This window comes from Tyto alba, unplaced genomic scaffold (assembly GCF_018691265.1).
Source record: "Tyto alba isolate M040663 unplaced genomic scaffold, T.alba_DEE_v4.0 Super-Scaffold_39, whole genome shotgun sequence".
Classification (NCBI taxonomy): Eukaryota; Metazoa; Chordata; class Aves; order Strigiformes; family Tytonidae; genus Tyto; species Tyto alba.
Genome location: NW_024881314.1, coordinates 11,902,849 through 11,922,054, shown reverse-complemented (window position 1 = coordinate 11,922,054; position 19,206 = coordinate 11,902,849). Strand labels below are relative to the sequence as shown.

The window sequence follows — 19,206 nt, the reverse complement described above, 5'->3', positions numbered from 1 at the left end:
TCACACCGGCAGCTCACCCCTCACGGGACACGCCGGCAGAGCCCCCAGGCTGGCGTGTCACCTCCTGCCTTCCACCCGTGACCCCCCACAGCCTCTCCCCCGTGTGCCACCACCCACCCACGGGCCCCGAGCACCTTCTGCTCCCCCAGGCAGGGACCCAAGGTTGGTGCTTCTGCCTGGTAACCACCACACACACCTCGCACACCTCAAAACCAAACTGCGTCCTGTTCTCAGCCAAAAATAAGTCCGACAACTTCAGACCCAGTCTGGGGTATGACTCGTATGTGGGGCGAGGGCTGGTGATCACGAGTGAGCTTGCATGACAGCTGTCTGGCCATGCACACTGGCACATTGCAAATGTAAAAAAATAAAAGTCAGCCCTGAAAGCACATGGGGTGTCAGCAGGGAAAGCTGCACAGTCCCTTTGCTCCACCACGGCCTGTCTTTGTGTTCCTCCTTACACTGGGCTACTTGTCTATCGGCGAAAAGATTCTTGCACCTTTGTAATAAAAAAAAAAAAAAACAAAACAACTCATCGTATAAAGTTGAGTATTATTAGGTGATATTGTCAGGACAGGTTCCTCCATGTTCACTGCCAGCTGTGGCTGAGCAGGTCTCACCTGCATGTCAAGGATGCAAGAAAGGAGGAATTTATCTGGGTTCTAAGACCCATACTGCCTGATCGGAGCTGTCTCATCCACATGGGATTGCCTTTTGGGATTGGTGTCATTACTACCACATTTCCTGCCCAGTTTTGCTCCTGAATTTTGTCATTCCCTCCACACCCTTTTCTGCCACCGGTCCTTCTTCCCTAACTTCAAAGATGGCAGGAGGGCAGCAGAGGGCACACATCTTCACCTACAAGAAATAGAGGAAGCAGCCAGGGTGACATTATTTAAGATATGGGCTCAAGGACCAGTCTCCAAACCTCCCACCTTGGCTCTGGAAGGAGATAAACCCAACTGGGCTGGGTCCAGTTGGTGGAGAAGGTGGTCTTTTGGACTTCACAAGGAACAGTGACCGGGGGAGGTGGGTTGGGAGCTGGCTGGTTGAGAGCTATGGGAAAGGAAACAGGAAAGTACTGGGGGGATTTTACAGCTCAGCTGGAGGGTCAGACCAACAGGAGCATCTCTAGTGAGTGTTCCTGTGGGCAGAGGACCAGCAAGACATGACCATGCAGGAGATGGGATAGCTTTGAGTATCTGGCCCCTCACGCACCATCTGAGGATAGGTTTGAAGTAAAAAAAAAAAAAAAAACAGAGATGATATTTTGCTATTCTACTGTGTCTTTTAGTGGTGGCCCAGGGTCATTAAGCAGGGAGGTGGATGTGGCTCCCACAGTTGCCACTGTTCCCACTGGTGAAGCCCATCAGAGCGCAGGGGCACTTTGCCCTCTTGCTGCCTCCTCCTCGCCTGCTCGCAGGGCAGGCAGCGTGGCCAGGCACGACAAGCCAGTCTTGCCCTCTCCAAGCCCAAGACTGCAGTGCCACGGGTCCAGTGAGATGGTGACCAGGGCATAGGGGCAGCAGACACGAGTCCTGAATAAAAGACAACTGGGAAATGCAAAATTTAAAATATTGGGGATGGCCTACTCCTGAGTACACTCCAATAGCCAAAATAGTTCTCCTATTTACTGACCCTTGTATGGAGGATTCATTCAATTCAGGCTTCTTCTGCAGAGAAGTACTTACTGCTGTGGCTTCAGTCGAAGCTGTGTTAGAAAACAATCACACATGTGGGGTCACAATTATTCACATGGGCTGGTGAAGTTGTGTGTGTGTAGATGGGAAGTCTCATCTCTGCCAGCACAGTTCATGCCATCATACCCACACAGGGAGAAACTACAGTGCAAAAATGTCCTTTGAAATGGGATTTTTCTCATTTTGAAAGTGTCATTTGGGGAAATGTCTTGGAAATCTGTATTTTCTCTCATTTTTGTTTTCTCTCCAGTGATTTTGTAAAGCTCCTCAATTTTACTATTATGTTTGCTGGTTTTGCACTAGGGAATTATGCAATAATGAACTATTTGAAATTTTCTATTCTTTTCATTTCTGTGTGTTTTTAATTAGTAGGGGAAGTTTTTCCTGAGCACTGATATAAATAATGTCCTCTTTTTCTAAATCAAAGTGACTACAATCATGATATGCTGAGGTTTCTTCATGGGGAGCAGAGCGTCAAAGCATTCATTCCAACACAAACAAGAGGCACTTTGATCTAAAAGCGGTCTGAACCTACCAGCGACAAACAGTAGTGGCTTAGAAATTAAACAAAACATTTCAGCATTGATATCCTGACCTCAGGGTGCCAGGAGACCAATATCACCTTGTGAAACAGCGTGAAAATAAAACACACATCGGGAAAAAAAAAATGGACACCAAAAAAAAAAAAAAATACAATAAAACAAACCGCTTTAAAATTCAAATGTGAATGGCTGCCAGACCTGGCGCTCTTGAAGGGCCCCTCTGCAGCAAATCTTTTGGCTGCTTCTCAGTTGCTTCGTGCCTCATCTCCCACCAATCCAGCGCGGTCTGCCAACACCTTGCAAAGAGCAAGGTCTGCCCAGCGGCAGTGAATCCTCCTTAGACATCCAGGTATTTTATCGGAGGAGAGTCGAGGCCGAAGGCGGGTGCTGCGGAGGGTTCCCCCGGTTGGGATCCCGCCGCCCCAGCACCCCGGGAGGCTCAGTATCACCCACCTGCGCTCTCCATGGCCGAGCTGAGGCTGCAGCACGGGGCAGGCACGGCGGCCGCGGGGCGTCTGCAGTGACGGGGTGAGTGGGCAGCTGCTCCTCACTGCGCACGGGCATGGCCTTGGGTCCTGCGTCTCCCCTGCGAGAAAATGCGAACACGCTTGGCTCGGGCTGGCGGTGGAGATCAGGAGCAGCCTGGACCCCGGCGAGGAGCACAAAGGCACCGGGACTCCGTGGGCAGGGGACCCCAGCGGGGAGGGTGTCTGGAGGGGAGGCAGAGCCCTCAGGGTGAGCGCAGCACGCCTCAGGGGCTGTGTTTTGCCAGGGAAAGCTTCAGCTTGAAGCCGAACCTGTCTGAAAACTTGGTCCCCAAAGCCCCCCGCAGCAAGGAAGCCCCCGGGAATGAGAATCAGCATGGCCAAGCAGGGCAGGATCAGGAACCTCATCCTGCCCAGGATTTAAGAAATGTTCAGGTTAAGTCAAGCTGAGTTTGCAATGTAAAGTGTAACCAGAAAAAGAAAAAAGACCCCAAATTTCCATGAGGTTTCTATGCTTGGTGTGCTGCTCCGCTGCCATCCTGATGCAGCATTCCAGAGAAACAAACCCCAAGGAAAGTTTGGGAGCCGACTACACTGCAGAGGGAAGCCATCCTGGAGCCTGATGGCTTCCCTTGCCCTCAAGCATTGTTCTCTCCAAAGAAAGAGGAAAAAAAAAAAATCCTAAGAGCTGAGGAGGAAGGAAGGGACATTTGCCTGTGACACGACTACAGGGAGGCTGGGAAGCCGGCATGAGGCAGCCACGGGGGAGCAGAGGAGATGCTGGCATCTTCTATGCAAAATATTGTCACTGAGATGCCCAGCTGTAGTGATCTACCCCACAGCCCGGTCCCTCCCAGCCCACAGCTCTGGCACCTCATGCTCCTGCTCCCCCAGTGCGAGGCAGCATCTCCCCCAGAGCATTGCCCTCTCCTGTCTCCCCATCCATGGGCACAGCAGCAACCTCAGGACTGTGCTGCCTGTATTTACAGCCTGAGCGAGCTCCAACAGATTCTAGATTGCAACAGCAATCTAGATTGAGAAATGCAACAGCATTTCTAGATTGAGGCTTTTCCACCTTGCAGGTTTTGTTCTCTCTTCTTGCCTTTAGGGATGGAAAAAAAAACAGCCCATAGCTCTGCATTCTATGATTTCCCTAAAACATCCACATTTATGGCTGATGACAGGGAGCCCACCTCCAGCGGTCCCCAAACCGGCACAGGCAGCAATAACAACACAGTCCTGTCAGTCCTCCACGTCCCTCCAAGCACAGTCAGGCCATCAGCCCAAATTTGTGCTCATGTCTTTGCTCTATTTAGGATTCTCTCTATTTAATGTGTAGATTTGGGGCCTAACTCTACCCAGATAGGTCCTAAATCTGTAAATATCCATCGCAAAACGCAACAGCTCTGTGGCTGCAGGGGGAGATGGACAGACACGTGCAGGGATGCCCCTGCCATGCACCACTCAATCCCCGAGAGCATCCTGCTCTCGGCAGCTTTCAGAAGCTCATTAAAGGTTTCCTGCAGCACGTGAAGTTTTCAAAACCCATCCCAGACCCGTGTGGCCTCTATTTCTGGCTCTGGGGCTGGATAACAAGGCCTGGCAAGGAGCCACTGCAGCGCATTTCCACCGCCCGCCGAGCAGCAGCACCACGGGGGCAGCTCCCGGCCATGGCCGAAAGCAGAGGGGACAAGGGAGGCGAGGACAGGGGTCCTGCTGCAGGGCAGGGGCTCACTACAGCACCCCCCAGCCTCTGCTTGCACCGCTGGCAGGCAGCTTGGCCCAGGGTGGGGAGCAGGGAGGAGATGTCAAACCTCCTCCCGCTCAGCTTGATGCCCGATACCAACCTCGGAATCGCATCTTGGCGGCCCGTGGATACTGCTGCGAGGGTGGACGTGCCCTGTCCTCCAAGGCGATTGCCCTGGGGTGCCCCAGGGGTGTGTCGCAGGGCAGGGGGGGCTTCTGCTAAGGTCAGCAGACCGCTTCCCCCTCCACACCCCACGCTGATGGCAGCGGTGCTGCCTGCGGATGAGTCGCGGCGCTGCCCACAGGTTGTTCCTGGCTGCGTCACAGCCACCTGCCTTCCCCTTTGCACCCACGCTGCCACCCCTGGCCAGGTGCGGGACGATTTCCCGGAGATGCTCAGCACCCCGGGGGTGCAGAGCAGTGAGGGAGGGAAGGATGCTTTCACACGCCAGCCACAGCTGACCGCAGTGCTGACAGCCTGCAGCAAGCATCAGCCATATGTCTGCGGACAAACGGGGCTTTGCTTCTGCAGGCTGAAAGGGGATGTGCCTCCTGGTATGCCAGGGTCTGGGCCAGAGGAGGAGAACATCAATTAATCCTCTTAGTTTCAAAAATTACAGATCACCCCATTGAGTGGCTGGCTACAGAAGGGAAACGAATGACTCTCCTAATCCCTTGCACGCACAAGAGCAGCAAATACCACAGAGCAGTGCTACACCGCTGGTGAGCTGTTTAGCACCACAATTCCTAAAATATTTCCTGCTGGGAAAAGCACTTGGGCCCCCGATACCGTGGAAGACCCATGGTTCCTGCGCCGAGCGGCAGAGCTGGGGCTGCACGCCGGGCTCCGCCAGCGCCTGCCTCGGGGCTGCCAAAACGAAACACAGCCCGCTGCTATTTGCGTCGGTGGTTTTCCACATCCGCGTCCTACCTGCTCATGCGTGGGAGGGGAGCTGGTGACCAACCATGGAACCTGCTCGTCAGCGCTCGGTTACCAGATTTAGAAAAGGACTCAAGAGGGCCAGAGCGGCGTGAGCTCCTCCTGTCTGAGAAACCGGTTCTTGGTTCACCTGTCTGCTTAAAAAGTGCTGGCTTCCCTCGCTGTTGGCAAAGAGGAGCTGAGATTGAATCCAGAGTCCACCTGCCTGCTCCCAGTCCCTGGGTCTCCCAAGAAAATTCAGTGCCAAAAAAAAATGCCAAAAACCGGTCCCCAGCATATTCAGAGTCCAGTCTGCAGGAGGACAGGTAAATGTCTATGAGAAGAGGCAAGAAAGGACATACGTAGAAACAGGCTGGTGAGGAAGACTGGGGTCAATCTAGTTCCTGCCAGGCACCAGCTACTGGTTCTCACTTGGCCTGGCCAGGGAAACACCCATTTTGACTGGGAACTTTTTTGGTCTGCTTTGCCACTCACGGGTGAGGGTACCAGGGCTACCAAAAGAGGAGGAAGGGATGCAGGGCTGAGGATGGGAAGGGCTGGACGGCATCAGCTCCCATTGAGAGCAGTTCAGACAGCAGGCTCATATTTGGCTTCCCTGGCCACGACACACGGGGATGCTGCCTGCGCTTTGCTCCTGGGCTTCATCAGGACTTTCCCAACAGCAGTTGGCCCTGCAGTCACCCCGACACAAATCCAAAGCCAGCAACGTTGTGAAGAACGCTTTGAAGATGCAAGAGGCTCTGCTGTAGCCAAGGACTAAATTCAGCCTTTGCGCAGAGCATTTATAGCCAGTTCCTTGCCCATGGAGATGGAGGCTGCTCCCCAGCCAAGGTGCACGGGTAGCTTTTGAGTGACATTAATGAAGCCAGGCTGATTTATGCCAGATGATCCAACCTTGGCACCTCTTTGGCTGAGCGGAGAGTGGCAGGGAGCAAAGACCCAACCTATGAACCCCTGGGAAGGAGACTGCCAACCCCTGCCCTGGCAGTGATGCTGCCCTGGGCAGAGGCTGATCATAAGGGATGAAGCCCACCCCTCGGCAGGAAGGATCCATTGAACACCACCTAGAAGCCATGTGTCACTGCAGGGACACAACAACCATCTGAATGACACTCTTAGAGCTGCTGATTTGGGTGCAAGAGCACTTTAGCAGAGGGTGTGTGGGGCTTCAGGCACACACCATGGAGACCCCCATCAGAGCAGTGGGAGATGTCACCCACTGGCACCCAGAAAGCTGGGGTGTAGCGGGATCCCTATCACTGCACCAGGCTGTTTCTCGGCCTGCTCTCAGCAGGATCAGTCCCCAACGCCCACCCTGCACACCTCTGCCTGCCAGGCTGTTCCCAGGACGCAGCAGCCATGACGCATCAGGAGACCAGCTGCGACACGCTGGGGTGTGATGCTGTGATGCTGGGACCACTCCTTCCCTGGAGAAGATGGAGAGGGATGTCCCTGCCTCCTCTACGTGGAGGGACAAGTCCCTTCCTGCTGGCTCTTTTGCCATTGCCACCCCTTCTGGGCACAGACCATGGGGCTAAAGACCCTGGTTACAGCCACGTCTGCACTTTGTGCCCATCGAGCCCTGACCCACCACATGCTGTGAGCCAGCTCGGGTGCTGCATGGGGATGGCAGGCATAGGGATGTGTCTGAGCTGTGCTGCAGCCCCCTCTGCCCATCCAGGGATCCAAGCGAGCCAGGTCCCCTCTCCCAGGTTTGCACTCATGCAGGGACACTCAGCCCAGTCTCTAGGACCAGACCGTCATCATTAACTGTGCCGCATCCCCACATCCCAGAGCAGCAGACAGGGGCTGCTGACAGCAAGTGCCAGCGCAGTCCCCGGAGGAAGGAGAGCACAAGACATCAGAGCCCCCCACTACAGACAGCCCTCTCTGCCTGCCTCATCTCTCCTGAAATGACCGATCCCTGGTGAGAGTAGGGGAATATTGTCCCCATTTCAGGGGACAGACTTTGCACTGATCCTGGTGACTGATGGACTAGCTCACCCCTGCAAGAGAGAGGGTCACGGGCTTTCACCTGGGAGCCCCTCCTCTGCTCCCCTGAAGGCTGGGGATATATCATATCATATCATATCATATCATATCATATCATATCATATCATATCATATCATATCATATCATATCACATCATATCATATCATATCATATCAATAATATATCATATCATATCATATATCATATCCCCTATCTCAATCTGTCCCTGCACCATCTCTGCTGCGAGCAGGAGCAGAGGGACCATGCAAGCAAGGACCCTGTCCCAAACCTGCTCCGCTCCAGGCTGGACTCACCTTCCCTCGCGTCCTTCCAGCTTCCAGGATCACAGCTCCCTTCAGGGCACAGGACCGTCCCAGCAGGCACATTGCGAGGAGAAGGAGGAGGAGGAGGAGGAGGAGGAGGAGGAGGAGGAGGAGGAGGAGGAGGAGGAGGAGGAGGCGGATCAGGCGCAGCCGAAGGGCTCGGCCGAGATGAGGCAGGCAGGAGCTAGGCAGCGCGACAGCGATCCCCACGGCACCCGCACCGGAGCCCACGCTCAGCGTCGCCAAGTGCAGAGCGGGGCTGGCCTCTGCTCTGCGTGCATGTGTCTGAGCTCACCGGTGACCACAAGTTTTCTACCCAGAAACAGGAAGGGCCCACAGGCCCCAGCCAACACACATGACCATGGGGAGAAGACGATAGATGAGTTGAGGGAAAAGATGACGGTGCGGGGTGTAAAAGCCAGCCCTGCAAAAGTGCCAGCAAGAGGCAGAAGCTGCTCAGTTCCCTGATCCACACCCATGAGGGCTTCTCTGCTTTCTGTCCCCCTCCTCCCCCCTTGGATCTCTTCCCTTCTCTGCAGCAGACACGAGACACATTTCATCCCGTAACTGGTTATTTTGCTGTCTGCCAGCTCAGCAAGACCAGAGTCTTCTCTGCATTCATCCCACTTCTTTGCAGAGCTGCAAATCCCCGCTTCCTCCCTGCAATTCTTAAAATACCCATGGCATCAGCTGTATTTTATTTCATTTTCAGGAAAAAATTAAAAGGAAGGGCAAGAAGGGAAGTCACATTCCTCCTTTCATTTTTCTATATGAGGTTTTTTGTGAAAAAACCTTAGTGACTCGAAAGCCACCTCCCCTAAAACTTTGGGGTATTTATGGGAACCATCTGGCTATATTCTTAAAAACCAAGAACTTTACAGTGAAAGCAGAGTTCACCCTGAGAACTGGCAGATAAGACCATGGTTTAAAGGGCTTTGCAGTCACATCCTCCTTCCCAAACTGCCAGGATGCTGGAGAGACAATGAGTAAGACCTGGCTGAGCATCAGGTGCTGAGCACCCCATAAACCCAACCTCAGTGCCCAACCTCAGTGGGGCAGCAGCTAATGGGGACCCAGAGGCGGGGAACGGTTTGCAACGGCTGCTCTATTTTGGCCAAGCTAATACAAGATAAAGTGCAGTCCCATATAGAGGTGAGGCCACTGGGGCTGGGATCTTCCAGTCTGCCTCCCTCCTCACCTCTCCACCCTCCCAATACTCACCCCGTTGAACCATCTTCCTCCTGAGCAGGAGTCCCCCCATTCACACCATACTCTGGCCCAGACCCGCACAAGGAAATAGTCACCTTCCTCCAGGGTTGTCCCCTTCCCAGTAGTTACAGCCAGGGAGGCATGGTGGGGAGACCACACTGATGCCCCCTCTTTTCTCTGAGGGCTGGTCATTAGCAGGACAGGCACCAAAGACACCGGGACGAGATGAGTTTCAGATCGCATGTTACCCTGTTTGCTTTTTGGGGTGTGTCTGGAGGGTCCCAGCTATGGCTGTGTGGGCACCACCAGCTTGTACAGACGGAAGGTCATTGGTCCCTGTAGGGTCGTCAGTCCCTGCTGCCTGCAGGACCAGGCCGGGCTGCATCGGCTGCTCTTGTCCTCCACGAAGGAAGACCCATGCTCACCCAGCCCTTGCTGGTTCAGGCTCAGCCCTGGGCGGTCCCTGAGCTGCTGCAGCCTGAGCAGAGACAGTCAGAGCAAGGCCTCGCACAGCCACAGCCTCACCACCAAGAGAGCCAGGGGATTTTCAGAAGTGCTGCAAACACACTGCCAGCAAACACCCAAGAGCCTCTACAAGCTGCAGGGGAATCCAGTCTAATCAGGACCAGAGCTGGGTCCCAGGAGGCCACCTGGGCCATATCCCACCCCATAGCAGCCCAGGTCCCCCAGCTGGTTCCATTCTGCTGCCCATGACGGCAAAGCCCAGCCCTGCAAACTTCCCAGCGAGCACAGGGCACAGCAATTGTGCCTCCACAGCCTGGTGCACCCGAAGCACACCCCTGCCCCAAGAAAAGGTTATTTATCTCTTAGCTCTGATACATGTCAGGAATTGAAGCTCAGTCCTTTTTAAGCCCTCAGTATGTGAGCATGCTGGGGTAGGACTGGAATCCCATGGCAGAAGGATGGAGAGGTGTCCATCTATATGAGTCATCTCAACCCCATCATGAGGTCACTCAGGCTGTCCCCGGGAGATGTCCAACATGGGGATGCACAACCTCCCCAAAAGACCTGCTGCTCTGTCTCACAGATGATCAAAAGCTGTCAGAAATCACTAAAACCCAGAACCCCTAGACTAGGTGAAACGCGGGAGACGCAGACCGAACGATGCGGAAATATCTGAAGCTGTGAAAGAAAACCTAAGGTCAAACCCTTTGGTGGCGGGAGCTGGGCTAGCGGCAAACGGGCAGGCTCCCTCGGGAGGCTTGTCCATGCCACCCTCCCCGGCTCCCTGCCCTGCACGCCCTGGCTGGGGTCCCAAACGCCATCGCTGCGCTGGCCGTGGCCAGCCCTGGGGGATGTCCCCTCTCCCACCTCCCCGCTTTGCCCAAGGACAGCGGTGACACAGCAGGGCACGCGCAGCCCATGGTGCGCACCACACGTTTGCTTTCTCCAAGTTATATTTAGTCCCGCTCCAAAGCCAGCTTCTCCACGCCTTCTGCAGCCCTGTATTTAGTTACAAATTCACTACACGGGTACGTCTGAGGTTTCCTGTGGTTGTTTATCAGCTCAACTACAGACTCTCGCAAAGAAAAACCCACATATTGCAGAAGAAAGAAGCATAGAAAGCTGTTCCCCCAGCTGTGCCCCTCCTCTCCTCTCTCCCCCCATCCCAGCACCAGTTACCTCCCCGATCCCAACTCTTCCCACTCCTGCAGCGGACGCCCCGGCTTGCTCCCGGTGCAAGGAAGGATCATACAAATACCATCGGCAGCGGCGAGCGAGCTGTTCAGCGCCGGAGCGTCCTGAAGGGAGACGTGGCAAGTGCTCAGCCGTAGGGGAGACACACGAGCACATGTACTCGCAGCGTTTCGTCATGAGATGACAGACGTCCTGTGGAGCAGAGCAGAATCTGCCACCCCCTCGCGCTGCCCTCCCCCTTCTCCCTGCAGTTGCCTTCGAGCGAGATCGGTTATGAAAGTAGCACATCAGAGGCTTCGTCTAACGTTACAACGCTCCGAGGCGGCTGCCCAGCCTGCGTTTCCTTTTAGCTCTGGTGAGAGCGGCTGGAGCACAAGTATCAGATGTGAGCCAAAGGGGGATTTCTTCACTGTTTCCCCCCAAGCCAACCTGAGGATCGGACATTGTCTCCTCTGGGCAGCTCAAAACTGCAGCCGACAGCTACCGAAACGCTGTGCAACTGCTCCTCCGGACCCAGCATCATCGCTTACACCAGGACAAACTGATGCCACAGCAAAATCATCCAGAGTCCATCAGAAACAGGTTTGACATCCTGTTTGTACCCTCCTCTGAAACCACGTCCATCTGCCAGTGGAGCAGCTGCTGTTTTTTGGCTCAGATCCTGATCTCCAGCCCAGCTGCACAGCTCAGGTAGGAAAGGGGGACAAATGCAGCTATCCAGCCTCCAGCCCTCCTTACTGTCCAGGCAACAGCAGCTCTGGGCTCCCCGGAGGACCTGAACCACGGCCAAAGATAAACACTGAGCTTCATCTCACCTTACATCAGCCGCCACAGAGCAAGTTAAGATGAAAACTAAGCAAAACTTTCATTCTGAAACTCAAAAACCACATAAAGATTGGACAGGTTGCTGGGGCGGAGGAGACCTGCAGAAGAGGCGGGGGGACCACGCGTGCTGTGGACCAGGCTGGAGCCTCCCTTCTGGACTGATTTTCAGTTTCAGCTCAAAACCTGGCAGGGCTTGTGGTTTCAGACAGCTCTGATATGAAACCAGATGCTCTCCCTCAGGCTCTCACTGCCAAGGAAACGCATCTCAAGCTCAGACTCTGCTTTCCAGCAACACTTTCCTGCACCGCTTGCCTGCTGGCTGCTCTGGCAAGGCACATCCCTGCCAGGGGACTCATGCCGATGGAGGGAGAAGGCGAGAATGGCTCTTACAGTCATTTCACTAATGAAACACCTTTGCAGCTCACACTGCAGCGCACTTTCATCTGCCCATCAGGATTGAATGAGCCTCGAAGCCCTTTGCTAAAGCTGGCGTGGAAGTTGAGTAGCTTCCTGGACACTAACGACTCTTTGGAGACTTCCTCGCCAACGTCACATTTCATTCTTTCTAAGGAAAGAAATAAGTTTTCCGGACGCATCAGCTTTTTAGATTTAGCATCTTTTTCCATTCCCATACTTGGCTTTGGAAAAAACAATCAGAGGGAAAAAATAAGTGTGTTTCAAAAACGGCTGGCCAGGTTTGCTCGTGCAAACAGCCCAGGCAAGTGCTGTCCACCTGAGGGGGAAATAAAAGCGGGCAGAGCTCAGGCTCCCAAATGTGGCCAGCCTGGGAGAGCTGGCCAGCCCTGTTTTCGTGAGGTGGAATGGGCTGTGGGATGCCGCAGTTGCTCCCTGCCTCCACCCAGTCCCCTTCCCTGAGCAATACCTCCCTTGCACCGCACCTTCACCAGCACAGTCACTAGTGGCACAGCCCCTTCACTCTACAGACAAGCTGCGTGTCACCCGCTGGGAGAAAGCAGGTTTGCCTTGGCAGCAAATCCTTTACCCCCCCCCACAGAAATTCAGGGTTTAAACAGCAGTGGAGCTGCAGTGAGATGTGCTCAGGCAGGAGTTCATGAGCAGCCGAGCTGCTGCCCTGGTGCCGTGTATTGCTGTTCCTTGCAGCGCCCCGGCCGTGCGGCCGGTGGTAGCACACCGGTAGCCACCAGCTTCGCCTGCCCACAGGCACAACCTGCAGAGCAGACCATAAGGGACCCCCACGGGTGTACCTGTATCTGGAAGCCTCAGTGGTGAACCCAGCGCTGTTTATAACGTAGGGCTTTTCTCCCCCAGCAATGCAAGGGTGCCTTGGCACTGCGCAGGGACACGGTGCCGTTCCCCTCCATCGCGGAGGAGCTCTCACCCAGCCGCTGCTGGAAGCTGCCCGAGAGCGGAGGGCAGCTCACCGGGGCTGGGGGGGGGCACAGAGCAGTGGCCCCCCTAGGCCTGGAGCAGGGGGTCACAGGAGGAAGGTGACCGGAGCCAGAGTGACCCCAGCGTGTTGTGGGTGGCACCTTCCCGCGCTGGCAGCAGGTGGGCAGGCGGGAGGTGTGCTTTGGCATTGCTCCGGCAGCGGGGACAAACAACGTGACAACTGCTGACAGGGCGCAAGGAGAAGCAGATGAGCAAGGAAGGGGGAGAGTATATAATGTTGCACCAGGAGGGCAAGGTCAATAACGAGATTTAATTCCATGATATGGGCAACAACGGAAACCGCTGCTTGCGGAAGGACCATGAACAGCCCCCAGTAACACCAGTCTGGACTGAAGAATCACATGAGAGGCTCACAAGAAAAACCTGTCCCAGCACTGATCGGTGACAACAGCAGCTCCCTTGGAGAGCTCCTGCCCAAACCATGTTTGATGGACGGTGCTGTCTTCAAGGCATGTCACACCTCAAAATAGAAAGATGTGACTCAGCCAACACAGCATTTGCCTTCAGAACAGCAGCAAAGCTCACAAAAGCAATAAAGCAACTGGGAAAGCAGCTCTTGAGAGCCCCCACGTCTGGGCAGGAGATGTGGTCAGCATTTGGAAGGCTGGACACAAGCAAGCCAAGAGTCCTCTTGGGTCAGCTCTTTCCCAAACTCTTGGAGCAGAAGAGCTCTCATTTCTTGTGAAAATCAGAGCTCCCCTCTGTCAAATCCCCACGGAGGCTGGGCACATGGGGGATGCTGGGGAGGGGTGTTGCTGCTGCCCACATCCCAACGGCTGGCTGCAAACCCTTACAAAGGTGACTGATAAAAGCTCATTATGGCCCTGCCACAAGAACAGCCGTGCTGCCACCCCACGTGTCAGAAGGTGGTGGGGAGGTGGAAATTCAGTATATCCCAGTGAGAGGGCACACAGGGCAACACCTGCCAAAGGGGCCACAGGCAGGATTCACATCAAGGTCCTTGTCACCGGTGGAGCGAGACCATGTCCAACACAAGCAGGACTGCTCTGAGATCGCATTCACGGGACTCCCAGAGGGAAACCAGCTGAACACAAAAGAGAAAATGGAAACTGCTCCAGTAAGGATCTACAAGTTGGTGCCTGGCAATGAGGAACAGTGGCCAGTCACCTCCCCCACAGCCTTTCCAAGAAGTAGAGATTATTTTATTTTTGTAGCAAAGAAGAAAGCAATGTTTCTGTCACACAGCCACCTGAACATGTTGTGCCATAAGGTCCAGGAAGCTCCATCAAAACCATTGCTACATGCCCTGTGCCATCTCACCCAGTGCCAAGAATTCTCCTCTGTCTGATTTGGGGCCAGCCAGCCAGGAACACGGGCTATCCCAGAACGATGGACAGGCAACAGGCAGGGAAGTCTCATAGCTCTTTCTCTTTAGGAAACAGGACTAAAGGTATCAAAATATATGGCAAGCTATTTTGAGGTAGAAACACCATCACAGCTGATCTTCAAAGCAGCCCTCCAATCCTTGAGCATCTCATGCTGGCAGGGAGAGGCCGCAGGGCAGAGCCGTGCGGGGGCCAGTGCCTGCTGCGAGCAGCAAGCCCAGGTCTTGCCACAACAGCTTGAGGCTTTGAGGACTTAAGCTATTTCCTCAAGTCAAATTAATGTTTGAGGGAAAGCTGTGCAGTTTGAACAGATTCATGTGGCAGAGCAGAGGCTGGCCATATATTTCACCAGACTGACCCATGTTTTGTTCCACTGCAGAGGTAGGGTGTACCTTTGGATGTTCAGTGGAACCCTAAGCTGTAAAGGCTGAATTAGAGTCTCATGAATTTGGGCCATCCACAGAAGCACTCAGAAAATTGGTTGTGAAAGCCTTGGGAGCCATGTGCTCACTCCATGACCAAAGTACCAAACAAGTACACACCTAAAAGTTTGTGTAATCCACAGAGGTGATAAATCAGTCCTTGAGGCCCAGAGGAATTTGTTTATGTGTCCAGGCTTAGTCAAGAGACAGAAAGAAAAACTGCTGCTAAATTGTGTAGACACTCAGAGAGCTCCCATGGGAGCACGACAGCATCCCAGGCGGGCGAGCAGTCGTGGTGTGATAGCTCAGGCTCAGTGCCTTTGATGTAGCCAGAGGACGCTGCCAGAGGATTCAGAGGAAAATATTCAGCAGGGCATAGTGGGGTGGAGCACTAAAACCTGTCTGTTGCACAGAGTTGGCTCATCTACATTTTTTTGAAGCTCAGCCCTCAAGCACTCCAGTTTTCGTTTCCTTTCTGGACAGGGCTGCTGCGCTCTCCTCCTTATCACCACTTCCACCGCTGTTTATTGCCATGTCACTGCTGCAGCTCTCGGAGCACCCAAGGGACAGACGAGGCCCCTGGCCAAGGGGAGGGGAAGCTGGGCAGCCACACGACTGCACAAACAGCCAGCGCGGGAGCGTGCACCACCCCGGCCACCCCAGCCTGCAGCAAAATCTGGAGCACAGCCTCCCCGGGGCTGGATGCACCAGCGCTGCCTGAGCTGGAAGGGGGGGACCCCAGCAACGCAGGGGCAAGAGAGGGAGATGGCCGGGAGAGGCTCTGGGCAGGTGACTGTTCCTTGCAACTGGGAGTTCTTTCACACAGGGCAAAATAAATAAGCATGAGCTAGTGCTGAAACAGTCCCAAGTTAGTGATGTAATTCCCTCCCCCCCCCCCGTCCCGGGCTGAGCAGCAGGCAGTTGCTGTCTGGCTGGGGGGTGTGCAGGGGGGATGTGTGTGCAGTGAGCAGCTGGGGGCATTGAACGGTGCCAGAGCAGTAACAACAGCAAAACCACCCATGTCTTCTCCAGGGGCGCAGGCAGCAAAGTCCCCGCGCTCCTCCCTGGGACAGGCTTCGGGGCAAACCTAGTGCTTCCCACCACAATCCCACTCGCTGGCGGGGTGCAGCAGGGAAAGCGTGCACAAATATTCCCTTTCTGCGGGGAAGCAGCCCATTCCTCTTCTCCAGCACCATCAGTGCCCCCCTCCCTCAATTCAACCTGAGAAAGGAAACCAAACTGACCCGGTTCGAGGGCTCTCCCGGGTCTTTCGTCTGCAGAGGTGCAGACACTCGCGTACACGCTGCCAACCTCTAAGACATAAAGCACTCCCCAGTAAAAGCACAGCACTGGGGACCAGCAGAGCAGCAGGTCCCCCCTCAAAGGAGCAGAGAGAAGAGAAGACAGAGGATGAGCACTGCGTTCCCCCCAAGCACGGACCCAGGAGTAACGCGCCCTCCAGGACTCTACCTGCTTCTTCAGGGCAGGCACCGGGGAGCCCAGCGACTCACACGTGCACCCGAGGTCCTGTCCGGCTTGGGGGGGGCTGAGCGGGGTCCCGCGGGAGCCATCGCAGGGTCCCCTCTGCCCGGCGAGGGGGTCGCAGGGTGCCGGGAGAGCGGCGGGACAGCCGCCGAGCTCTGCAGCACACTTCAAAGCCTGCAAAGAGAAAAGGGAAGCGCCGGAGTTATTTCAAGACAACTTCCTCTTTCACGGAGAAGGCCCTCAAAGAGAAAGCTGTTCCCGTGCGGGTCGCGCTCGCCTGACGCTCTCCGGACACGCAGGAGCGGGTGAAAGAGAGCTCAGCTCTGCCCTGCCTCTAATCCCCCCAAACCAGCCACGTCAGCCAGGCTGTGCTGGGACGAGCCCGTCGCGGGGCAGAGGCGGTGAGGCCCGGCGCTGGCACAGCCTCCGCCGTGCCACCGGTCACCCTGCGCGGGGACAACTCCTCCGCTGCTGCCGCCCCCCAGCCGAGGCGGCGAGAGTGCCTGAGGCTGCACACCCAGCACCTCGAAATACACAGTGTTGCTACGAGAGACAAGGAGGAGTCTGTCCAAGAAAACGCTTTCCCAGCTCCCCGTTCCAAGCACGGTATTTTGTGCCTCTGCCAGCACCTCCCGCCCGGAGCATCTCGTGCACATCTGCTTTTGCTCAGTGCCAGCGCTGCCCCTGCCCGCTCGCTGCCAGCATGGGGATGCAGCCCGGGCAGGGGATGCCCTGCCCCTTCTGGAACGTGCTCATGGAGAAATTTGCCACTGTGTTGCTGGAGGTGTTGGCTGCGTGTTGGTCGGAGCAGCTCTGCCTGTGCTTAGCAGGGCATCACGTCATCGCTCGTGACTCAGTGTCAGGAGTGCAGCTCACGGGATGAGCCCGAATGGGGCCCCAGGTGAGGCTGCTCAGGGCTGCTGAGGACCATCAGTGCCCTGACAGTTGGGGCCAAGACCCGTTTGCACCTTGGCATAAGCCTAGGCTGGCACATGGGAGGGATGTGCGCACCCAGCAGACCCAGCCCAAACCAGGAGATAAAGGTTCATCCCTACGGGGTGTGGGGGCAGGGCTGGGGTGAGCCCACCAGCTCTGTCAGCCCAGCCTGTGTGCGTGCCCCGTGCTTCGCTGTGCAGAGCGCTCAGGAAAGCTCAAGAGCAGCAGCTGACCCCTCCAGCTGGGGACTGCCACAACCAGTGCCGTCCCCCACTATGGCCAGGGCCCTGCTAGATCAGCTTAGCACCCCAAGTGTTACCTAGAGCAGCTCTTGAGGCTCTGAGCCTTTTTTGGACTGGAGGGAGAAAGTACTCAGAGAGGGACTGTGAGAACAGCAGTTGATGCCGTATCACTTCCCATGTTCTTTTTCATGAGAAAAAGCATTAGGTAGAGTTACATACCTGGGCCCCAGATTTAAAAATAACCTACTTCCTTCCTGACTGGGAGAGAAAGGCAGGAGGAGGCAGTTTAACTGGATGTCAGCGTTCCTCGCATTCAATTCCCGCTCGTTGCACTGGTGCCAAGTGGCTGAGCAGCAGCCCCTTCCCCCGGCAGGCTCGCCCCGTGCCGCTGCGCAGCCGTCCTGCGGGCAGGAAGGCCCCGGGGAAACAGCAGCAGCACACAGCAGCGGACGATAACATCCTCGTTTCCTCTGTCTTGTTTTCATTCACACTCGCTCCCATTCATGAAGGACACACGCACGTGTCCCGGCCCCCGGTACAGAGTCACTGCAGAGCACAGAGGCGCTGGTGGCCCCCCAGCCCTGTGGGCAGCGTGGTTGTGGCATATCCCCCCATGGGATCCTGTTTGCAAAAGGTCCCCTCTGGCATCAGAATTAGCTGCTTCAACATGCCCTGGCTAAGGTTTTGGGCAGTGCTGTTCCATGGCTTATTGTCCTCTGCCTGTCCGTCAGACCTGATGCCACGTTGCATCTGTCCTTCCTCAGCAGGAGCTAGCCACCGTGCAGGAGCTCCTGCCAGAGGTGGGAACCCCCCCACACAGATACTGTTTCCCATGCAAATGCCAAAGGGAAGTGAGCTGTGAAGCCAATGCACTGACATGAGTGAGGGTATGACCCGCACGTGGTTGTGTAGGAGGGGCGAAGGGGGACACCGGCTGCATGGCACCCCTTTGTCAGACGTGCTCTTGCTTTGGTGATGCTTCACAAACACCTTTCAGGACCAGGATCTCCCACTTGTGGCTGGATATTTCCACTCCTCACTTCTCAGCTGGCAACTGCGGGTCCCAAACCTTCACCCTCCCCCTTATTTTCACTGGAATTGGACTCTCTCCTGCTGCACAGTTACAAAAGGAGGCCAGGGAGTTTTCCAGCCAGTTCCTGTAGCACACACCCAGCACCCCCTCATCACCATCATCTTTGGGATCCCAACCCAAAATTCATTTAGCTAAAAGGTCATTCCAGAGACCTTCCCCTCCTGCCTTTTCTGTACACTCCCTCTCTTGTCATAGTGGCAGCTGGATTTCAGCATCATCACTCCTCTGAGTGTAGGGTCACACTCTCTTGTGGTAACACATGTAATGGGAGGGAAGGGGTTGCTTCTCCATGTTTTCTGTAATGAGCTACTAGTTAGCAGCTGCTGTCATTAGACACTGAAACATGTCCGACTGCCGCGCCGAGAACAAGAACTGTGAAATCACCCCTGATAACATCACACCTCTGCCAACCTGTGCTGGCAACGGCGAGAGGAGGAGCCGGGTAGGACTCCGCTCAAACAAAGAGTTCAGTCAGAAGACCAAAAAAAAAAAATAGGAAAGAACCAAAATAAAGTAGAGTGAGAACCTCTTGTGTGGAGAGCGGTGTGGACCAGGTACAAAACAGCTCTTTGTCCCTGCAAACATTGTCCTCTGTGATTTGCAGGCATTACAGGAGCACCGTAAAGGGCCATGCCTGTTCGCTTCTGTGCGTGCACGGGATACGCAGCAGTTTTGAACTGGTCTGAATCTCTCACGCGGAGGAGGTCTGTCTCCCAAAATCAATAGGAAGAGCTCACCTGAAGCACTAATTCGAGAGCTGAAGGAGCACTGGTGGTGACGCTGGGGGTGGCAGCAAGGGGGGCTGGCGGAGACAGGACTGTTTCTCCCC

At 55.2% G+C, this 19,206-nt stretch overlaps 1 protein-coding gene across 4 annotated transcripts in view; it reads right to left on the bottom strand.

The window, feature by feature from the left end:
- Nucleotides 1-16,888, bottom strand: part of PIK3R6 (phosphoinositide-3-kinase regulatory subunit 6) — a 36,720-nt gene extending 19,832 nt beyond the window's left edge. The window contains exons 1-3 of one of the 4 annotated variants that reach the window (XM_032992128.2): nucleotides 16,736-16,888; nucleotides 16,092-16,280; nucleotides 2,696-2,828 (exon numbers count right to left, since the gene is read on the bottom strand). In XM_032992128.2, the coding sequence (XP_032848019.2) occupies nucleotides 2,696-2,708 (13 nt within the window). In that variant the 5' untranslated portion in view covers nucleotides 2,709-2,828; nucleotides 16,092-16,280; nucleotides 16,736-16,888. Of the gene's footprint in view, nucleotides 1-2,695; nucleotides 2,829-7,720; nucleotides 7,752-10,661; nucleotides 11,098-16,091; nucleotides 16,397-16,735 lie in introns of those variants that run through there. The other 3 variants (XM_032992127.2, XM_032992129.2, XM_032992130.2) reach the window with 3 other exon arrangements.
- Between the last annotated feature and the right edge of the window lie 2,318 nt (nucleotides 16,889-19,206).